Here is a 23492-nt window from a genome sequence, read left to right as displayed (position 1 = left end):
CAACTTGTGAGAAGACAAATTACCTATGGATTTGATTTGGGCTGGAAAGACTCAGAATATCTTGGTTGAAAAATCTGGGGAGAATGTAACTGGTAGGTACACGTCAAGAAGTTTGAACCTGAATTTTGGAGGAGGGGGAACTGACATTCCCAGTGATCATTGCCCAGAAAGCTAGCCAATGAATACTGAAGTGGATAGCCATTCCCTTCTCCAGGGGATCTTCTCGACCCAGGGATTGAACCCAGGGAATCCAAATCTCCTGCACTGCAGGCAGACTCTTTACCATCTGAGTCACCAGGGAAGCCCCTAATATGACAGCACAAAATCTTAAATACTTGGATTTGTGTATTCAGCCTCTCTTAGAGAGCTACAGATATTACCTCTTAATAATATAACCAAAAACTCATCTTCCATCGTGTTATGGCTGACAGTATTAAAATTTAAGCAATTTCAGCTACAAAAATGATATGGAAGAAGGACTGTAAGTCTAAGACAAAGAATGGCCTCTAGACCATCTGTATCAGAATGAAAAAAGCCAATCTCAAACTTCACTCTGGACCAACAAAATCAGAATCTCTAGGGATGGGGACAAGAACCTGCATTTTTAATTACTATGTATGTTAATGTTTCAGAATGTCTAGGCTGAATTTTGGCTTCAATACGTAGTACATGGGATCTTAGTTCACCAACTAGGAAGCAAACCCACATTCCCTGCATTGGAAGGTAGATTCTCAACCACTGGACCACCAGGGAGGTTCTGGGCTGATTTAAAGGGAGAAAATGCTGTCATTTTAATGGAAGTTAGAACCCATTAAAGGCAAATATAAAGTTTAATGCCAAAGGATATTCTTGATGACATCATCATGACCATGGTCCTTTGAGTTCTTCACAGGCACAGAAGAGATTTTCTGCTGTGTTAAAGGAGGGACCATTAGATTAACACAAAATTCTCTTGAAGCATTAGAAGAGACACATTTCTAGGTGGGTCACATGACAGTTTTCTGCTCCAAGGGCCAGTTGTCTGGCTAAGTTAGAAAATTTCAGAACTACAATGAGAACTTTATAGCTCTAAAGCAGAGACGACTTTAGCCAAATAGCAAATATTTGGCATGAATGTTGTTCTTCTCTCTTTCCCTCTAGATGCAAATTTCAAATTCTCAATGCAGCACTTTAGGGCAGCCAACCAATTATAGTAACAAACAAGATGAAGCCAATTTGTCCTTACTTCTCCAAGGCATGGAAGGGGATGCAGAAAGAACTGGTCTCTCTTTATAATTTTATACACACACACACACACACACACACACACACACACACACACACAATAATCTTGTAGAGTAAAATTTAGTTAGCTAAATAGTTAGAAATATATAATACATATACAGTTTATAGACTTTGCCATAATATATTTCAATGTATTCAGGTCTCTCTCTTAAAGGTATTAGTACTTGTCCTTATGAAATTTGGATATGTTACAGTATCACAGAAAGCACAAATGGCTTAAGAAGTGACCAGAAAAAAAAGTGGACTCTCCAAGTGAGAATTGAGTTTCATATTGGTTTACATTAGATCCCTGAATTTAGATATTATTGCCACTAATATCCTTCAGCCTTTTGTAAAGCCTTGAAATTCTCCAGGAGAGAATCACACATATTATTTGCAACAATAATCAACTTTCTCAGAAGCCTAATCTCTAATACAGACCATCCAAGCTGAAATTAGCAAACTTCACAGCTTCTTTCCATCTTAAATTAGTAGCGCAAAAAAAAGAAGTGAAAATATTATTTTATTTCTTCAACCTTCAAACAGAATTTAATCTGGATTTCTATAAAGAAAACCTTTATTTGATAATATCCAATAATTTGGTTTTCCAATTTACCATACTGTCATGGCTTTTCAAATAAGCCTGTATAAGTACTTTCAAAAAAGCAAAAATAATACTAAATTTATTCCTTTAAAAATATCCTTTCTGAAAAGAATGATTAAAAATAAAAAATTTATTATGAAAATTAAAGTTGGATTTCATTTTGAAGGGCAAATTTCATGGAATCTGTCTTAAATAATTCATTTAAGTAGTGAAGCTCATGAAAATTAGAAAGCTGCTTCTTGTTTCACAATAACAAGTGGTGGGAGGAAGTGACAAAGTTCCTCTTTTTTCAGAATAATATTAGAAAAATTGAAATCACACTTCTTTATCCTGTTAAATTAAGAGGACCTGACTACAAAAGTTCTAACCATTATTTCTAAGAAATTCACTCTAAGTAGAAAAGAGTTATCAAAGTTACAACAGTCCAGATATTTTTCTGATTTATTAATTACCTTTATGCATCATGTGTGAGGGGATCTTCTCCACCCAGGGATCAAACCCAGGTCTCCTGCACTGCAGGCAGATTCTTTACCAGCTGAGCCACTAGGGAAGCCCATCTCTGCTAGATCAGCAGTTAATCTTTTTCACAATTAGGAATTTGCTCATTGTGAATTCACTCATTCACTCATTGTGAATTCATTCATTCACTCACTAATCACTGAAGCTGGAAAGAGAAGTTAATGAACTTGCAGAACCACCAAGTGTATACATATGAATTTAGTATTTCTGATAGGATCTGATCCACTAAAATGACAGCTGCTAAGAGTTTACATATAGTCATATTTATTAATTATATTTATATATAAAATAGCTATTAATTTTGATCAACATGCTAATTATAGAATGTCCTCAAGTTGGCAAACATAAGATGAATTATTCTTAAATATGTTAGTTATATTTCCAAATAATATTCCCAGTGAGTATTTTGGTGAAGTATCTCTAAATTTAAATCAATGGGTCCAATTGTTAATCTGAAAAAGTACTATAGTGTGTATTTCCTCTATCCTCTGCATATAGATAGGACTCAGGAAGATGGTGAAAATATTAGTCTTTCAAAATAAATTATACTGTATCTCTTACCACTTATGGATCTTGAGAGCTAAGCAGCATTTTAAGTTTTAACCTTTATTATCTGTTTACCTAGCCTATTTTAGTAATTATGAACCTCTGAAGTACATGGAGTATATCACAAAATGTAAATTTAAGGGACCAAACTAATTGCAAGGTCCCTTCAAGTCCTAATACTTAGTATTCACTAAAACTTGTATTAACAATTCTTGAGTAAAGAATTATTCACTTTCCTTTAGTAATAATTGTCTAGCAGTTATTAATAAATCAAAAATATGTTACAGTCTCCATAAATCTGAAAGCTAAGCTTTTCATATAAGGATTCATAAGGGTTAATTCCAATCAGAATTATCTCAAGATAGCTGTCAAAAAATCAGAGGGAACTAATAAGTTCTTAAATGTAATGAAAGGGTAAAAAGGGAAGAAAATAATTCTTTACCTAACCTCTAGTCAATTTATTCAAAAAGGTTAAAATATGAAAGTGAATGGCATAAAGCAGAAAGAGTAGGATGGCAGAAAAAGTTGCAAAAAACCATCTTTTTGTCAACTTTGAGATTTGTAAACTTAAAGCAGAAGGAATAATGCTGGATCTTTTTCCCAGCAAGATGCTACAGTTGTCTTGATCCAAGTTTCTGCTTCAGCATCTTGTGTAGCTAAGGTAGAATCATATCAGCCTAGAGTACTGCTTCTTAAGTTTGGTCCCCAGATTGGCCGCATGGGGTCACCTGTGAATATATGAGAAACACAAATTCTTGGTCCTCTCTTCACTCCCCAAACCTAAGGAACAGAAACTCTGGGGTAAGGGCCACTAAACTGGTTTAACAAACCCTCTAGGTGATTTTAATTCCGATAAAGTTTGAAAAGCACTGGATCTGTAAACAGGGCAGGCATCACAGTTCATCCTTTTGGAGTTCAGAAGAAAAAGAAGAAACTTGGTAATAAAAATATGAAAATGAATGGAATAATGCAGAAAGAGTAGGATTACAGAAAAAGTTGCCAAAAAGAAAAAAAAAAAAGCCCAATGAAACTCTAATATTGCTAAGACCTGTTTGACATAACCAGTTGACTTTGGATCATGAAAATTAAATTGTAGACCCACAGTTGCCAACAAAGATTCGTCTAGTCAAGGCTATGGTTTTTCGAGTGGTCACGTATGGATGTGAGAGCTGGACTATAAAGAAAGCTGAGCGCCGAAGAATTGATGCTTTTGAACTGTGGTGTTGGAGAAGACTCTTGAGAGTCCCTTGGACTGCAAGGAGATCCAACCAGTCCCTTCTAAAGGAGATCAGTCCTGGGTGTTCATTGGAAGGACTAATGTTGAGGCTGAAACTCCAATACTTTGGCCACCTAATGCGAAAAGCTGACTCATTGGAAAAGACCCTGATGCTGGGAAAGATTGAGGGCAGGAGGAGAAGGGGATGACAGAGGATGAGATGGTTGGATGGCATCACTGACTCAATGGACATGGATTTGGGTGGACTCCGGGAGATGGTGGTGGACAGGGAGGCCTGGCGTGCTGTGGTTCATGGGCTCGCAAAGAGTTAGACAATACTGAGCGACTGAACTGAACTGACCCACAGTGAATAGTAATTTGTTTCCTCTGTGCCCTTTGGGTAGAATTGGGGTGATCATCTACATTTTCATCATCTGATCCCTTTAAAAAATTATTCACATTTATTTGAAATAATTGGTCAAGATGAGAGATTCAATCTATAATCTACAACAAAAATCAAGTAAATTGGATTAGCATCATACTTTAACCAGCTAGATAAATGTTCATGTAAGTAAGTGTCTTTTGGTGATACCAGCCCCAGGCGTAGGGAATAGTTTTGGATTAAAAAGAATTCCCAGTAATCGGAGGCAGATTTATTGACAGTGGTGGCTGGGGTAGATTGTGCTTTATTAGTTGGGGGTTAAATCTCAGAGTAAGTCTTAAATGCAGTCTGGCCTAACTCAGCACTCTTTGGCTTTGTGTAAATAAGGATCAAATATATTCTGAACCAGTTTCTAAGACTCTGGAAAATTATATTAAAATGAGGATAACTGTAGAAGGTCAGGAAGCAACAGTTAGAACTGGACATGGAACAACAGACTGGTTCCAAATTGGGAAAGGAGTACGTCAAGGCTGTATATTGTCACCCTGCTTATTTAACTTATATGCAGAGTACATCATGAGAAACGCTGGGCTGGAGGAAGCAAAAGCTGGAATCAAGACTGCCGGGAGAAATATCAATAACCTCAGATATGCAGATGACACCACCCTTATGGCAGAAAGTGAAGAACTAAAGAGCCTCTTGATGAAAGTGAAAGAGGAGAGTGAAAAAGTTGGCTTAAAGCTCAACATTCAGAAAACGAAGATCATGGCATCCGGTCCCATCACTCCATGGCAGATAGATAGGGAAACAGTGGGCTCCAAAATCACTGCAGATGGTGATTGCAGCAATGAAATTAAGAGACGCTTACTTCTTGGAAGGAAAGTTATGACCAACCTAGACAGCATATTAAAAAGCAGAGACATTACTTTGCCAACAAAGGTCCATCTAGTCAAGACCATGGTTTTTCCAGTGGTCATGTATGGATGTGAGAGTTGGACTGTGAAGAAAGCTGAGCACTTTAGAATTGATGCTTTTGAACTGTGGTGTTGGAGAAGACTCTTGAGAGTCCCTTGGACTGCAAGGAGATCCAACCAGTCCATCCTAAAGGTGATCAGTCGTGGGTGTTCATTGGAAGGACTGATGTTGAGGCTGAAACTCCAATACTTTGGCCACCTGATGCGAAGAGCTGACTCATTGAAAAAGACCCTGATGCTGGGAAAGATTGAGGGCAGGAGGAGAAGGGGACAACAGAGGATGAGACGGTTGGATGGCAGCATTGACTTGAGGGACATGGGTTTGTGTGGACTCTGGGAGTTGGTGATGGACCGGGAGGCCTGGCGTGCTGTGGTTCATGGGGTCACAAAGAGTTGGACACGACTGAGTGACTGAACTGAACTGAACGGTAGAAGATGTCTAGCAAAGCCTAGAGCATGGAAGACAATAGTTATTAGTACTTCCTAGAGCATGGTAGTAGTAGTTATTAGTACTAATCTTATTTGACTCTCCATTTTGTTAACACCTTCTGTTTGAAAATGGTCATGGTGCAATTTTCCTAGAGGCTAAATTCATTTCAGAAATTACCTGTCAATCATGCTAGTCAAAATATTTTCTGAAGATCTGCTGGGTACTGAAAAGTGGAAGTAACTGACCCTTCAGGCTGTATCATTCCAAGTAAAATGTTTTCTCTTCATCTTAAACTGTTATACAGAAGTTCTAATCAGTGTTGAAATTAGTTAAGTGAAGCAGCAGCCCTTCTTTCTTCGAGTCCAAAGTCAAGTTCATAGGGCCATTTATACATTTTCAAAATGAGCTTTAGCCTTTCGTTGTGGTGTTTCAATAGTCATTGGAATAAATAAATAGGATAAAGAGGGGCCATGGTGTAGTGGGAGAAAATGAGTCCTTAACCACTTTCATGGATGTGAGTCTGAGTGAACTCCGGGAGTTGGTGATGGACAGGGAGGCCTGGCGTGCTGCGATTCATGGGGTCGCATAGAGTCGGACACGACTGAGTGACTGAACTGAACTAACTGAACCACTTTCAAGGAAATCAACACTGGATATTCACTGGAAGGACTAATGTTGAAGCTGAAGCTCCAAATACTTTGGTTACTTGATGCGAAGAGCCGACTCACTGGAAAAGACTCTGTTGCTGAGAAAGATGGAGGGCAGGAGGAGAAGGGAGTGACAGAAGATGAGATGGCTGGATGGCAACACTGACTCAATGCACACGAGTTTGAACAAACTCTGGGAGATGGTGAAGGACAGGGAAGCCTGGCATAATGCAGGCCATGGGGTTGTGAACAGTCAGATATGAGTTAGCAATTGAACAACCACCACCACTTTCAATAGGGTAAAATGTACAGAAGGGACGGGAAAAATAAGGAAGGTTTTTTTAAGTGGCAGAACTTCAAGTTCTATTTTTATGCTTGATAACATGGTTTACCCTCATGAGGGAATTTACTCAACAGCGATCGATCTGTTTATATGTGCTCAGTTGCTCAATTGTGTCTGACGCAAAAGTGTCTGACTTGCAACCCTGTGGACTGACTGTAGCCTACCAGGCTCCTCTGTCCATGGGATTTTCCAGGCCAGAATACTGGAGTGGGGTGCCATTTCCTCCTCCAGGGGGCCAGGGGATCTTCCTGACTCAGGAAGAGTCCTTGCGAGTCTAGAACCCGAGTCTCTTGCGTCTCTTGCATTGGCAGGCAGATTCTTTGCCACTGAGCCACCTGGTAAGCCCTTTATGCATCCTAACCAACAGATAAAACCCCATAATAAATGCAACTGAAACTTCAGACTATTCTATTTATTTAAATTCTAGACTGACAATCATTGGTATAAATCACATTGCTAGTTTAAAGGACATAGAAATAAAATATAGCTGTTTCTGAAGTAAATTAGCAAATGATAAGAAAAGTTCCGTACATTTTATACAAAAGTTTTGTACATACAAGGTGTTTTGTACGTATCCATATCTTTATTCCTAAGTCATTAGCTCAAGATTTTGTTGTTTCATTTGCTGGGTAATTCTGTCACTTAGGTGTGTTCTTTTGGTAAAGCTGCTTGGAGGGTTTGAAATGGGAAACTGAGAAAAACTTCTACAAAATGGCCAGGGTAAAGAACTGCCAAACTGAAGTATTCTTTTTCATCTGAGTTAGATTTCAAACTACACTGAAGAAGAAGCAATCATGAATCTAAAATGGATCTGCTATTTTGAGGACAAGGAGAGAAAAAAAAAACACCCTTCTACAACAGCCAATTCACTCTACAGAATCTGTTGATCAGATTACTAGTGTGAACCACCACCAGGCTTTCATTAAATGCTTCTGCAATGGAATTTATGTGCACAGGTATTTTTGAAATTGACAGATCACATATGTGTATATGCACTTCAAAATACACTTTGCTTGCTCTAAACTGCTGTCTTTGATAAAGAAATAGGCCTCCAAAAGACGGGTTTAGAGAGAAAGGTGTCACTTTTTGTGATTGCTGTTGTTTAGTTGCTAAGTCATGCCTGACTCTTTGCGATCCCATGGACTCTAAGCCCTCTAGGTTCCTCTGTCCATGGGATTTTTCCATGCAAGAGTACTGGAGTGGGTTGCCATTTTTTTCTCCAGGGGATCTTCCCAAGCCAGGGATCGAACCCGTAACTCCTGCACTGGCAGGCGGATTCTTTAAAGCTGAGCCACCTGGGAGGCCGTCACTCTTTTCACCTCCCCTCTACTGGCAGTGCTGCAGGCAGTGCACAGTGGAGGCCTGGGATGCCTAAGCAAAAGCCTTTGAGACAAAAACCCGTGGGATGCTTCTTGTCTCTCCAGTCACCAACCTCTGCAGTTTCTCAAGGCTAAAAACAAAAATAAAACAAACTTATTATGTTTTATCTTGGCACACCCTAGTAGTTACAGTCCTCTACAGCAGAACAATACTGTTGGAAGTTCAGCGTTCTTGATATTCTCTGCTAAACGTCATGACTTGTAATATAGGACATTCAATAGGACCAAGGAGATTGGGGTCAAAGAAGTATCTGATTGTCAGGGACCAATGTGATGATAATTGCAGTATATTATTTAGCAATATAATTTATGGTTAATTCTGGAACAATGGCATTTCAAAAACTGATGTTAACTTTAATCATTCTTAATATAAAAAAAATGACTACAGTATGTATAGACCTAGTGATGCTGCTTTCCAAAAAGCAGACCTTGAATAGACAACAAAAATATTTGGTAAAAAATTTAAAGCCTAGGATAGTTACGGAGTAAGTATACAACAATTTGGTTCTAAAGAAGACTGGGAACAAAATCTTCTCTCGTGTGGTTACAGGGATGCACACATTCTACAACGGATGCTTCTGCTAGTCTTTCGGGCATCCTCTCAGGTTGTTACCTTACTACAGTTGTTTTTCATATAAAGAGAGCATCTCTTACACTTTCCAGTTCAGGTATTATTTATCTATTTTTTCTTTCGCTCTCCTTCAATACAGAATTTTAAAACTTTAGAGTAGGAGGGAACCCTAGCTTCTAGGACAAAATTGTTCATGTTTCATATAAAGAAACAATCGAACCAAACTTAAATGATTTGCTTACTGGCAGAATTAGGTCTTATTATTCTTTCTCAAATGCTCTTTCAAAGGTTAAACAGATTTTGTTCTGAGAAGGACTTATTTACTTCAGTTCTATTAGACTGATTTCTTTTGTTACAGTCAAGCAAAATAATTAGCCACCACCTTTCTCTTCTCTGTTTCTTCTATTTGTGACCTCTAGACAGCAACTTCATCAAACCCACAACAAATCATAAATAAAATCCTGAATTATCATACACAATTACTTGTTCTAAAAAACCCAAAATACTGAATATTTCAAAATATAGGCATCCCAGATTAAGACATTCTGCCTCTACCCATATCAAATAATCAGATTTATATTGCTATCTTGATAAAGACTTATCAAAAGAACTTCCCAACCCAGGGATCAAAGCTGGGTCTCCTGCATTGCAGGTAGATTCTTTACGATCTAAGTAATTAGTATTAGTTGCTCAGTCCTGCCCAACTCTTTGCGACCCCATAGACTGCAGCCCACCAGGCTCCACTGTCCATGAGATTTTCCAGGCAAGGATACTGGAGTGGGTTGCCATTTCCTTCTCCAGGGGATCTTCCCAATCCAGGGTTCAAACCTGGGTCTCCTACACTGCAGGCAGATCCTTTATTGACTGAGCTACAAGGTAATCCCTTGATAAAGACTAAAACCAAAAAAAGCATTTTCCCCACAATCTTACACTTTGAGTGACTTTAAAATTTTTAAATACTGTAAACTCTTTTCTTAGGGATTATTTTCCTTTTTCTTTACTCCTAGTATTTCCTGGGAACAATGAATAGTTTGAGTAGAATAATATGGAAATTAAGTATAAAGAGGTAAAAATCAAAGTACAGACAACAGCTATTCAATCTTAGAAAAAAGTAAACAACACTCAAGAAGAAATCGTATATCTCATTTAAAAGTATTCTCTCCATATTCACATTACCAACTACTTTCATACAGCAGCACTAATTCATTTCCAATAAGATTTTATTTACTAGATGTTATTGGCCTCAATAAGGCTAAGCAATCTTTCACAAGGGATATTGCAAAGAGGGTAAAGTTTGGAAAAAAATTTACCAGAAAGGATCAATGTGGGAAACTTTTCTTTAATGAAGGATGTGTTTTAGCTGCTCAGTCGTGCCTGACTCTTTGCGACCCCATGGACTGCAGCCCACTAGGCTCCTCTGTCCGTGAGATTTTCCAGGCAAGGATACTGGAGTGGGTTGCTATTTCCTTCTCCAGGGGATCTTCCCAACCCAGGGATGGAACCCAGGTCTCCTGCACTGCAGGCAGATTCTTTACTGACTGAGCTACAAGGATGGAAAATTACTAATATTTTTAGCCTAAACATGAGCAAAACTCTTCCCAAAGGTGAATTTACCTTCCTTTTGATCCCTCTCTTTAAAAAAGGAACAATACCTACACACCATTTTAAGCTTAAACAAGTAAATACCTGGAAATCTTAACCAATGTAATAGACTCTGCAAAGGATAGTGAGTTGTTCACTAAAATGACAGAAGCAAACTTTTAAGCTTTAAAAATATGTTTAAGACAATCTCGCTTTCTAACAACACCTTTCTCATGTTACAAACAGAAAATCATGCCATCAATCATGATTATTCTAAAGATGAATTAAAGTGCTTTAATTTTTTAAGTCTTTAAACATTTTCATAAAGTTTACATATACTAATCCATAAAAAAATTCTTTCTCAACCCATATACTCTTTAAGATATTTCTAATAGTATTGGAGTTTTTACTTTGGTTGCTTTAATTCATAACTAGATAGGATCCTTCATGGTTCACGTATGGGACGTTACTCTTTCATATCATAATCTTTTCCTGTTGGCTATTAGAAAAGTAACCTTAAAATGCCTCCTTGATGTGAATAAAAAGAGAATTACGACTTTTTGCAAGGAGGGGTTGGGAAACTATTAAAGCAACTTTGTTTATATTTTCAGGAAAAGTAATTATGCTACTACATTTTAAAACAATTATATGTGCTATTTTATATTCTTCTGGCAGAGAATAGAAATGGTTTAGTTGTATTTTTAACTACATAGCCCTAAGGTATTTAACCTTTTCCCAAATCATCATAGTACCTTTTGGTCTCAAGGAAATCTGATAGACTTGGTTCCTCAAAGGGACCCAATGCTTTAAATAAACAGAATTAGCATTTTCTGTTTTTTGTTTAGTCTTGATTTGACTAAGTGCTAACTGAATGATTCATTAATAATGATACTTTTCTTATTATATATATAAATGCTCATGTTATTAAATCAACAGTCTTCAACAGGTTGTAACCTTTTGTGGTGGTTCTAGAACTGATTTTCTCTAATAATGGTAAGGTCTTGTAAAAAATAATAGTAACATAATTAGTAAAAACTGATTAAAAGTGATAATTTATTAAAGCTTTTAAATATGGGTATTTTTCATGAGGACACAGTTAATTTAAAATAATCTTTGGGTAAACAATTTCACATCCTGAACTGTATCACATCAAGAAAAAGAACACCACTTTTTTGAGGGGCAACAAGAGGGAGAGATATGAGCACAAAGTAGTTTGGAATAAGGAAGGAGAACTGAATATTTATACATTTAAAAATTGATATGTACATATATTTGCACTTCAAGTAAATTCCAATGGGAGTCATTCAAAATTTCCTTGGGGTTCCCTTGGTGTCATAAATAGCTCAAATTAAATGCTATGGTAATGAGATCAAGCATGGCATCTAAAGGAGAAGGGGGAAAATACACTTATAATGATAGATCTACTATTGATACTACTGGGTACAAGAGAGTGTCTATATGTTTTTAAATGTATGTTTTAAAAGAATATGTGTGTATATATATGTGTGTATATGCAGAGTAACTCTAGAAGGATACACAAGAAATTGGTAACACTAGTTGCTACCTTTCAGTGTCTATCAATCTGGAGCATCTAAATTTTGTACTATATGCAGGTTTTCCCTATTCAAAAATATTGATTAACTAAATTACTTAAAAAAACATGTCAAATTAAGGAGAAAAGATTAATTTTTGACATTACTCAAGAAAATACACTAACATATAAACTGTTTTTCTACATAAATTTGAGTATGACAGAGTAACTGTGATCTAAAAACTCAATTTTCACAAGACATTAAATTGGGAAAAACACATTTCCCTGTACCTCATTTCTACAGCATTGTGGACTACAGATTGTCTTAACAGCATGCGAACATCTCTCCTCTCTTCCTCTGATGGGCTAGCCATGAGCCATCATTTCTCTATGAAATTCAAGGAATCTTGAAGGAAACTCCAGAAAGATTTTAAGAATCTGTATTTGGCAGGGATAAATATTACACCTGTATTATTGTGTTGGCGTAGAGTCAATTTTAAATTCTCTTTGTGGTTTACTTTAGATTTTTATCCTGCCAAAGATGTTTGGTGTTTTGGTAAAAGACAGACTTCAAACTACGTGGTGACTAAGCAAAGTTCTTACATAAAGCTTGGAATAAGATTTTATAAATAGTTCCAATGAAAGACACTTGGAAATAAGCAGGAAAAAAGAAACTCATACTTATGAAGAAATTATTTTCAGTACACTACTTCAAGTTTCCAATCAAGTCCTATTTAAATATTAAAATAAACATAAAATCTAAAGGAATGATAGTACATATATCAACTTTCCATGGCAGCTGCTTATTAAAACTGAATGTCTGAGGGTATATTCCAATTTCATCCTCTTCAGATTGTGCAGCTCAGATAAATGTTTATTTTACTGAAAATATTTGCAAAATTACAATATAAATACATGAGTATATTAAGATAGGATCACTCTATATAATGTATTCTTATCCACATATATAAAATGAATGCAGTAAATATAGTATACTCTTGATGAATCGTTAGTACACAGTGTTTCTTAGTAAAGTACATACAACCTATTATTCAGCAACAATTATCTACTTTTCAAATGTACATCTTAGGAAGTTTTCAGGATGGAAGGATACACTAAGTCCCCTAATACCCTTTTTGGTTGGTGAAAGTTAGCTCTTCTGCAAATTTTGAAATAACGTCATATTTATTTTAGCAGTTGTTCTTAGTTTCTTTGCATTTCCTTAATTTGAACTTTATGTCTCTAGTCTGGTTATTTTCTTAATGATGCCATATCAGCCAATCATACTTTGAATTCTAATACAGTACCAGGTACTGTCTTTTCATTAGTAAGTGAAACATGCATCAAAAATGAAACAATCATTAAAAGCTTTTTTTTTTTTTTTTTTGCACAAATTCCCAAAATTCATTTTCAGGGTATTATGGGGAGTCTCAATTAGATATAATCTCAACTGTAATACTAGTCTGGGCTAGAAAGAGTTTTATTAATTGATTCTAGTCCTTAAGAATACAAATATGAACTCTAAAATTCTTTGTTAGGTGTCTTGGGATTTACTTCAGAGGCATCTTCTACCCTTCTCCATGACACTGGTTGAATGGAAACTTGTTACTATAGCAGTTCCAACACAAACATATGCATGCAAGAGCTCACCCTACAGATTCTAAACTACACAGTTATTGAAACACGTCCCACCAGTCAAGTGGCATAAATGTACATCTTTTATATACAAAAGGTAAAGTGCATTATTAAATTAGTGAACTGACAGATTGTCTGCCTGGACCATATAGCTTTCAAATAGACAAATGTGAAATTCCCCCATTAGAACCCATTATTTCAAGAGGTTCCAACTAGCTTTTCCACCCTGTCATTTATTTTTGGCCATGCTCTTTAGTGCAAATAAGCTTGTGTTTGACTCAAGTTTAAGGGACATGGCAGTTTGGGGCTTTAACAAGGAAAATTATAAAATGTGGCAGAAGTTGAATTCTTTTATAATACATTGCATCTCTTGCATATAAGCAACAGATTAGTGCTGCTTTCAATTGGTAGGAGCACACTGCCAACAATGAAGAGGAACCCGTTTCCAGACTTCGTACTATCAGCTTATATGATTACAGTTTTGAGTCTGTACCACATTATGCTTGGATTATTATGTGCAAACATCATCAGTGTTTTAGAACTATATAGTGAAAGAGTAATTTTGGTTACTAACTTAAATGCTCACTTTTTGATTGCTAACATCCAGTTGCCTTAAGAGTTTTATATCTTCAAGGCAGGGATCCTAGTATTTTGAAGAATACCATGTACACTTGCAGCTCCATTTGTGATACAAATGACAATAAATAAAATGTATATTGCACAGGTAAGAGTAGTAGCTTATTTTATAAGATACATGGCAATACATGTCCTAATACCAGAGTTTTGGACTGGATCTTACTGGATTATGGCTAATGAATGATTGGAAATTTTAAGTATCAAAAAATCATAGCATCATTTCCTTTTTCAGTGAACATTAACTTTGGAAAAAAAAAGAAACTAAAGGACTGGCAGAAGGCTTAATGATTTTAAAGTATATTCAACTGCCGGTATATATGCATCTATGCAATCTATAACTTTGAGATGGTAAAAACTTTGAAGTATACATACCATGTAGAAAATTTGGCTGCTTAACCCATTTTTAACTTAAACTGTTAATGAAAAATTAAACTAATAATATTTATATACAATGAGTTAAAGATATTTATGTCTGACATAGTAGTGTGTGTGTGTATATATATATATAACACACATATATATATACACATATATGTATATATATATAGACACACACACTCAAATCTTACCAGAGTAAAATCCAAAAAGGAAATTATTTAGACTTAACGGATATAAATATATTAGAAGAGAAGGTTTTAAGAGAAAGTACATAGTCACAGCAATAGTGATAGGAATGCTCAAATACTGGAATATTCACAGCTCCAGTTCGCCAAAATCTGACAGGTTAATTATTATTCATAGGCACTATGATGGGCAGCAAAGCAATCAGTAGTATTGTAATTCAAGGGCACACCATTCCTTCCTAGACCCCAAAGCTACTTTTTATCAAGCCTATAATAGTTACTTTACAGTGAGGACTGTTTAAAGATCCTTGCTACTTTTAGAGTCTCAACACCCACCATGTGCTATTAACTCTAGTACTAACATCATCTTCTAACCTTCAGCTGTTCCACAGTGATCCAGATGGTCCACAATTATAATGAACTAGTGAGATTCCTTCACACTGTTTGAGGAAACCGGAAATACAATCCGTAAGCCAACACCAGCATATACGTCTGGGTTACTGACTGCTTGTTTTTAAGTAACATGAATTAGTCAAATTCATTTTCTTAATTCATCTCTTTTAGTGACCTTTTGGGGGACAACCTCTGGAGGGAAAACAACTGTTAAAATAATTGTGAATTACTTATAGCATATAGAAGAAGAGCTACATTCTGATCTCAATCCGTGCAGTCAGCTCTCATCAATGAGAGCTATATTTAGGGGTTGAAATCAGTGTTTGGCTCCTAAACATGATTATATGGACTTATTGTGTGGGAGGTGAGTAAAGCCAAGAGAAAAGACAGTAATTTCATTCAGAATAAAATGCAGCTCAACAGATAAAATTTCAGTCAGTTAATACAGGGTGGGTTGGTACACATATACATTATATCCACTTGTTTAAAAAACTGCTTAGGTGTTGGAAAATTGCAGTGGCACTTCCTGGAAAGTAATTTTTCATACAAGTAAATGGGTGAGTCTTGTGTAAAGTAAACTTTTTTAAGTATCATAAAGAGCACCTTGGAAAATGCCTGAATTTTCTTTTCAAATATGCTTATAATCAATCTTCAAATAATATTTTTTCAGGCTGAAATTTTATGTTTATTCTAAATGCTTTTTAGAAAAGAGAAAACTTTTCCTGGAATTAAAACACCTGTAAAAGTCAGGTTTATACTGGGAGTGTTGAAATGGTCTTAAGGTGCTAAAAGAGCTACTAAAATATATTATTATAGATGTATTTTTATATCAGATAACTGGTGCACCAACCCCTCTGAAATAGTGTTAAAGCAGCAGCAAAAACTATAACACCTTGAGTCTATGATATATTTTGGGAAAGAACCTCTTACAACCTTCAAATTAGTATGAAAAGCTAAAATATCAAGATTTCCATAGCAAAGCCATAGGATGAAGCCTCCCACGCAACAGTGACATAAAAAGTAATTCCTGAAACTTTGGAAAGCCACTAATAATATATGGTACAATCATCAGAGGTGAAGATAGGACTGTAACTAGCTTAGAATAACCAATAAAAACTCTCATGGCGTTGATACGGCAACTATAAACTGTAGGGTTACCACAAAATTTGAAATTATAGCATACTATAGTAACTAAGATTTGATTCTTTAATGGGACTGTTTAATATTCAGTTATCCAATGGACATTGAATATACTGCAACTTGTCCTTTTATAAATAAATAAATATATTTAGAATAGAAGTCAATTTCTGTTTCTGTGGTAACTGTCCTACAGGTAATCCTAGCAGCTTTTAATGAAGTAGGCATGGAATCCTTTTTTGGGGGAACTTATTAAGTAGAAATTCACACTTCCATATTAGGTATATGTATTTTTTTCAGGCTTATGTCATAGTGCAATGTAAATCTTAGCTAGGGTACTTGGAAGGTCAGAATGTCATACTTTGTGCTGATTTGCATACTTCAATAGTCTGGAGCAGTTGAAGCAGCTAAACTATTTAGCTTTGGGAAGGCAGGAGTTCCCATAAGAATTAGAGTGTTCTACGGGTAACATAACATAAGAATCAGACTCCTTGAAGTATAAACTACTAGAGGTATTACTGATAACAAAGGGCCCCCAAAGAGGAGAAATTTCTTCAAATGAGTATGGATCAGTTCTTTTAGCCAATCTATGATTTTAACTTTTGCCTGATGGAGTTCACTTTCATCTTAGTCGAGGCATGCTTGTTCTTCACCACTGGCCCTTCTGCCATCCATGCTCTTTTCTTTATGGCTGTTGCAAATTTTCCTCATCTCTTCTTCATACTTGATAAAATTCTCCCCAAACCTTGTCCAAGCTTTGAACGGAACGGTAATAGTATTACGGTAAGGTGGCCTCACCTCACTTACCTTCAGGAAAATTCCATATTTATTAGAGCCCACATCAAAGTAGAACCTTTTATTGTCCACTCTGAAAGAAGTCCCCTCGGGGAGTTCCACGGGGTCGTCGTCTCCACCTCTGCGTTCTTCGATGTCCCCTTCGCCATAGTCTTCGATGAGCTGAACCAAGGCGTCACGGAACTCGATCATTCCTTGAGCTGGGAGGACAATAGTCTGCTCGAGGCCCAAAGTGTGGCCAAAATAACCTATCATGCCAGTACCCCGCATCATGGTTTGTCTAATCCTTAGGAAGCGACCCCGCTGGTTTTCCTTCAGGTCTAGATAGTATTTCCTGTTGTCCCTCTCGATGTAGTCTGTTTTGAGGACACTGTGAGGGTGCTCTTCGGACCCCACCGAGACCGGCGGGGAGGGCGCTGAGTGCTTCTGTCTCCTCCTGGAGCTCTGCTCTTTGCCGTGACCGTGCTCTTGCCGGTGGCCTTTCAGGCCCAGGTGGGCATAGTGCTCGATGAAGTCCCCTAGACAGTCCTTCAGCTCCGCTGCCACCGACAGGGAGAGGGTCAGTTTACTCTTTCTGATATTGTCTTGCCGGCCTCTCCCTATCCAGACTTCGGCTATCTTGAGGAACCGGCCCCGCGAGCTCTGCTTCACGTCTAGGTAAAACCTCTTTTTCTGGATGTCCACTCGTTTGGAGGCCAGCTCCTGGATTTCGGCTGCGCCCCCAGCCTGATTAGGGGTGGCTGAAGCCGCGTAGTGGGGGTAGTGGGAGTGCTGGGCCTGGGGGTACAGTCTACTCTTGCTTAGGCCAGAACCCCCTACATTCTTGCCGCCGCGGCCACGGCCGCCGCCGCCGCCGCCGCCGCCTCCCCTTCGCCTGGCTCTTTCCATCTTCAGCTGCAAGTGACAAACAGACACACGGGGTGGGGTGGGGGAGGGGGTGTTGAGAACAATCGCAGACGCCCCTCGGCCTGCGCTGCCCCAGCCTCTGCCCGGGACCCCCACATCGGGCCGCCGCAGCGCCGGGCTCCCGCCTCTCCCGGAAGGGCTGCGGCGGCCGGGCGAGCGGGCGGGCGGGCGGGCGGCGTCTCCCGGCTCCGCACTGGGCGCTCAGCATCCCTCCGCCGCCCCTGGCCTCCCGCTCCCGCTCTGCGCCGGGCCGCCCGCCTCGGGCTCGGCAGCCCCCGGGTCCCCCAGTCAGCAGACACTCACATCAGCACTACCATCATCGCCGCCGCCGGTGCCCTTCACGACCGCCGCCGCCGCCAGTTCTCGGCCCCTCTGTGGCAGCCGCCGCCCCCTGCCTGCTCCCCCGCCGCCGCCACCGCCGCCGCCGCCGCTCGCACAGCCCCGCGCCGGAGCAGCCGGGCAGGGGCATCGCCCGCGGCGCCCACCGCCGCCGCCGCCCCTCCAGCGGCCGCTGCGGGGGCCGCCGCCGCTCTCCGGGCACCGGCCCGACGCCCGCGGGGGGGAGGGGAGGGGGCGGGGAGCGGGGCGGCGGGAGGCGGACAGTGGACCCCGCCTCCTCCAGCACAGCCCGCTGAAACGAAGATCGGGTCTCGGTCTCTCCTCTGCAGCCCGCTCTGACGGAAGCCCAGCGCGTGGGACTGGGGAGTGAGCGTGAGGTGACCGGACAGGTGTGAAGATGGAGACGAGGACCCGGCTGAGGCGAGGCTGTTCTGACTTCTCCAGGTACCGCTGAGACGTAGGACTCGGGCGGCCCACCGGCGCCCGTGCGGAGACTACACTTCCCGTAGGGCTTAGCGGCGGCGAGCCCCACCCCCCCCCATTCGCGCATGCGCGCCGAGTGGCCAGCTGGGCTTGGGTGGGAGGGGCTGCAGCTCAGCGCTCCCGGAGCGGGGGACTTGGGGGCGTGGCGGAGCCCGGACGGAGGGGAGGGCAAGGTCCGTGTCCCAGGAGTGACGCGTCATTGTGTGCGCCGTGATCCTCCCGCGTGGGCTCCGCAGCGCGGTAATCTGTTGAATCGGTATCGAACCCTGATACCTGGTTCGAGGCTGTGGTGTTGGGTCGCTGCACAAGTCATCCAGCTGATGGACGAGTCCCGTTGAACTGGATCATCTCAGGGTAACGTGTCCCTCCAACCTTGCTTCAGGCTCCAGGCCCTGGGATATCTTTCTAGCCTTCTCCTACCTGGAGGTTCTCAGTCCCACAGAGTAGGTCTCTGGCCTTTGGGTGGAAGGTTCCTTAGGGACGGGCATCTTCGTTCTCCTTTTCCGCCTCCCTTTTGTGTAATGTAACAAATCATGTTGGATTTTTGAATTCAAAATATTCAGTCTTTAATTTTGTTTTTGTTGTTGTTATTGTTTTTTTTTCCTGGTTAAAATTGAGTTGTTTTCTGGTTATGTGTCAGTATGTAAATATTCTCCCTACAGAAGCGGATATTAACATCCTTAAGATGCTAATTTAGTAGTGTTTTAAGTTAGAGTACTTAGGCATGTTAATTTTTAGGGAGTTGAAGTCTATGGGTAGGGCAGTTAGATTTTCATGCTATTGAACAGTGATCTCCCCTTCTTAATTACACAGATATTTACTGAGGGCCGCTCTAGGTCCATCAGTGAACAAAACAAACACAAATCGCTCTGTTTTGGGAAGTTTACATTTTGGAGAGAGATAGGCTATAAGTCAAATGCCTGGTATGTCAGAAGGTGAAAATTCCATGGAGAATAATAAAGGAAGGAGAGATGAGGAGTGTGGATGAGGGTAGGGAACTGAAATTTTAAAGTAAGGTGGTCAGGCAAGGCCTGGCTGAGAATGTAATTTTTTTTGAATTAGTGTTTATTGGAGTATAGTTGCTTTGCAATGTTGTGTTAGTTTCTACTGTACAGCAAAGTGAATCAGCTACACGTATACATATATCCTCTCTTTTTGGACTTCCTTCCCATTTAGGTCACTACAGGGCACTGGGTAGAGTTCTTTGTGCTATATGGTGGGTTCTCATTAGTTATCTATTTTATACATAGTATCGGTAGTGTATTTGTGTTAATCCCAGTCTCCCAATTAATCGCCCCCTTCTTCCCACCTTAGTGTCCATACGTTTGTTCTCTGCGTTATGTTTCTGTTTCGCAAATAAGATCATCTATGCCGTTTGAAGAGGAACTAAAAAGCCTCTTGATGAAAGTGAAAGAGGAGAGTGAAAAAGTTGGCTTGAAGCTCAACATTCAGAAAACTAAGATCATGGCATCTGATCCCATCACTTCATGGCAAATAGATGATGAAACAGTGGAAACAGTGTCAGACTTTATTTTTTTGGGCTCCAAAATCGATGCAGATGGTGATTGCAGCCATGAAATTAAAAGTCGCTTACTCCTTGGAAGGAAAGTTATGACCAACCTAGATAGCATATTGAAAAGCAGAGACCTTACTTTGCCAACAAAAGTCCGTCTAGTCAAGGCTATGGTTTTTCCAGTGGTCATGTATGGATGTGAGAGCTGGACTGTGAAGAAAGCTGAGCGCCGAAGAATTGATGCTTTTGAACTGTGGTGTTGGAGGAGACTCTTGAGAGTCCCTTGGACTGCAAGGAGATCCAACCAGTCCATTCTAAAGGAGATCAGTCCTGATGCTAAAGCTGAAACTCCAGTACTTTGGCCACCTCACGCGAAGAGTTGACTCATTGGAAAAGACTCTGATGCTGGGAGGGATTGGGGGCAGGAGGAGAAGGGGATGACAGAGGATGAGATGGCTGGATGGCATCACCGACTCTATGGACGTGAGTTTGAGTAAACTCCGGGAGTTGGTGATGGACAGGGAGGCCTGGCGTGCTGCAATTCATGGGGTCGCAAAGAGTTGGACACGACTGAGCGACTGAACTGAACTGAATGCCGTTTTTCTAGATTCCACATATATTTGTTAATATATGATATTTGTTTTTCTGACTTCACTCTTTGTTAGTGTTAGTTGCTCAGTCGTGTCCGACTCTTTGCAACCCCACAGACTGTGGCCTGCCAGGCCCCTCTGTCCATGGGATTCTCCAGGCAAGAATACTGGAGTGGGTAGCCATTCCCTTCTCCAGGAGATCTTCCTCACCCAGGGATCAAACCCGGGTCTCCTGCATTGCAGGAGGATTCTTCATCCTCTTTGCCACCTGGGTAATTTTTGAGTAAAGAGCTGAAGGAAGTGAGAGAGCTAGTTTTGTGGCTATATGAAGTAAATGAAAGTGCAAAGGCCCTGAGGGAGTCTGCTTAGTGTATTTGAAGAGCAGAACTCTATAACTGGTTAATTAAGCAACAGCTTTCCACTGCCCTTCTGTCCCACCCCAGATACCCTCTGATATGCTCGCTCTCTATGAATTTGCTTATTCTAGATAGTATATACAAGTGGAATCATATTTGTTTTTTTGCATCTGACTTATTTCACTTGTCATAATGTTCTCAAGGTTCATCCACGTCGTACCATGTATTAGAACTTAATTTCTTTTTATGGCTGAATGTGTTTCCGTTGTGTGTACATACTATATTTTGTTTATCCATTCATCTGTTGACAGACAGTTGGGTTTTCCCCCCTTTTGGTTATTGTGAATAATGGTGCGCTGAACACTGGCTTACAAGGATCTACTTGAGTCCTTGTTTCCAGTTCCTGTTTCTTTTGGGTCTGTACCTAGGAGTGGACTTGCTGGATCATATGATAATTATGTGTTTAGCTTTTGGAGGAACTGTTTTCTACAGTGGTGGAACCATTTTACCTATGAATTTTTTCTTTTGGCTATGCTTGGTGACTCGCGAGACTTTAGTTCCCTGACCAGGGATTGAATCCGGGCCACAGCAGTTAAAGCGATGAGTCCTATTCATTGGACTACCAGGGAGTTCTCAATTCCATATGAATTTGAGGATTAGCTTTTCCATTTCTGCAAAAAAAAAAAAGGCCTTTGGAATTTTGATAGAGATTGTGTTGAATCTGTAGATAGCTTGGGGTTGTATAACATCTTAACAATATTAAGTCTTTCTTTCCGTGAACACAGGTGGTATTCCATTTGTTGTGGTGGAACTTGTCTTCTTCGTGAATGAAATGTCTTCTTTAATTGGCAGCGATGTTTTGTAGGTTTTGATGTACAGGTTTTTCATTTCACCTCCTGGGTATTTTATTTTTTTAGATGCTATTGTAAACGAGATTGCTTTTTAAGTTTCCTCTCAGATTGCTCATTGCTGTTGTCTAGAAACTCAGCTGGTTTTTGTGTCTTGATCATCTACCCTGTAACTTTGCTGAATTTGCTTATTAGATGTAGTGAGTTTCTTGTGTTTTCTTTGGGACTTTTTTTTATAGACACAGTCATGTCATCTGTGAATAGAGTTTTACTTCTTTCCAATTTATTGCCTTTTATTTCTTATTTATATCTAATTTCTCTGGGGCTAGAAATTTCAGTACTCTGTTCAATAGCATTGGTGGAAGGAGTATCTTTGTCTTGATCTTGATTTTAGGTGAAAAGATCTTCAGTCTTTTACCGTTGAGTATGATGTTAACTGCGTTTCTCAAAAGTGCTTTTTATTGTGTGGAGGAAATTCCCTTCTCTCCCTAGTTTTCTGACTTTATATCATGAAAGAGTATTTGATTTTGTCAAATGCCCATGTCAGTTGAGATGGTCAGGTGTGTTTCCTTCATTCTGTAAAAGTTACATATTAAATTGATTCTCTTTTATTGAGCCACCTTTACATTGCTGGGATAAATCTCACTTGGTTATGGTATATAATTCTTTAAATTGAAACATTTTTTAACAGAATCACTCTGACTGGAGGTGACGGAAATAAGAGGTAATGTGGCTTGAACCAGGGTTTTCCTGTGCAGGTGGTCAAAGACGAGAAATGCCTCCTTTATCTTATGTCAAGTTTCTATATTTACATGGCTCTGTTTCTGAACATGATATATTTTGTTCCATTGATTTATATCTATTTTTATACCAATTCCACACCATTTTAATTTCTGTTTTTGTGTACTGCTTATGTTTAATAGAGGAATTCCCTAGGGCTTCCTTTGTGGCTCAGCTGGTAAAGAATCCGCCTGCAATGTGGGAGACCTGGGTTCGATACCTGGGTTGAGAATGTCCCCTGGAGAAGGGAAAGGCTCCCCACACCAGTATTCTGGTCTGGAGAATTCCATGCACTATACAGCCCATGGGGTCGCAAAGAATTGGACAGGACTGAGTGACTTTCCCTTTCCCTTTCCCTGGTGGCTCAGACTGGAAAGAGTCTGCCTGCAATGTGGGAGACCCAGGTTTGATCCCTGGGTTGGGAAGATCTCCTGGAGAAGGAAATGGCAACCCACTCCAGTATTCTTGCCTGGAAAATCCCGTGGATGGAGAAGCCTGATGGGCTACAGTCCACAGGGTCTCAAAGAGTTGG

General features: G+C 39.7%; 2 protein-coding genes across 10 annotated transcripts in view; one reads left to right on the top strand and one right to left on the bottom strand.

The window, feature by feature from the left end:
* Nucleotides 1–18561, bottom strand: part of PURG (purine rich element binding protein G) — a 39893-nt gene extending 21332 nt beyond the window's left edge. Inside the window, exons 1-3 of one of the 3 annotated variants that reach the window (XM_055567142.1) lie at nucleotides 18355–18556; nucleotides 17158–18039; nucleotides 7327–8374 (exon numbers count right to left, since the gene is read on the bottom strand). In XM_055567142.1, coding sequence (XP_055423117.1) covers nucleotides 8369–8374; nucleotides 17158–18033 — 882 coding nt within the window. In that variant the 5' untranslated portion in view covers nucleotides 18034–18039; nucleotides 18355–18556 and the 3' untranslated portion in view covers nucleotides 7327–8368. Of the gene's footprint in view, nucleotides 1–7326; nucleotides 8375–11486; nucleotides 18040–18354 lie in introns of those variants that run through there. The other 2 variants (XM_055567141.1, XM_055567140.1) reach the window with 2 other exon arrangements.
* A 152-nt stretch (nucleotides 18562–18713) lies between these two features.
* WRN (WRN RecQ like helicase) overlaps nucleotides 18714–23492 on the top strand; it is a 134469-nt gene continuing 129690 nt past the window's right edge. For 5 of the 7 annotated variants that reach the window (XM_055567136.1, XM_055567138.1, XM_055567133.1 and 2 more), the window contains exon 1: nucleotides 19029–19227. The gene's annotated coding sequence lies outside the window, so the exon portion shown is untranslated. Of the gene's footprint in view, nucleotides 18835–19028; nucleotides 19228–23492 lie in introns of those variants that run through there. The other 2 variants (XM_055567137.1, XM_055567139.1) reach the window with 2 other exon arrangements.

Source organism: Bubalus kerabau, chromosome 2, assembly GCF_029407905.1.
Source record: "Bubalus kerabau isolate K-KA32 ecotype Philippines breed swamp buffalo chromosome 2, PCC_UOA_SB_1v2, whole genome shotgun sequence".
NCBI lineage: Eukaryota > Metazoa > Chordata > Mammalia > Artiodactyla > Bovidae > Bubalus > Bubalus kerabau.
Note: the sequence above shows the minus strand (reverse complement) of the source record. Positions and strands in the feature narration are given on the sequence as shown.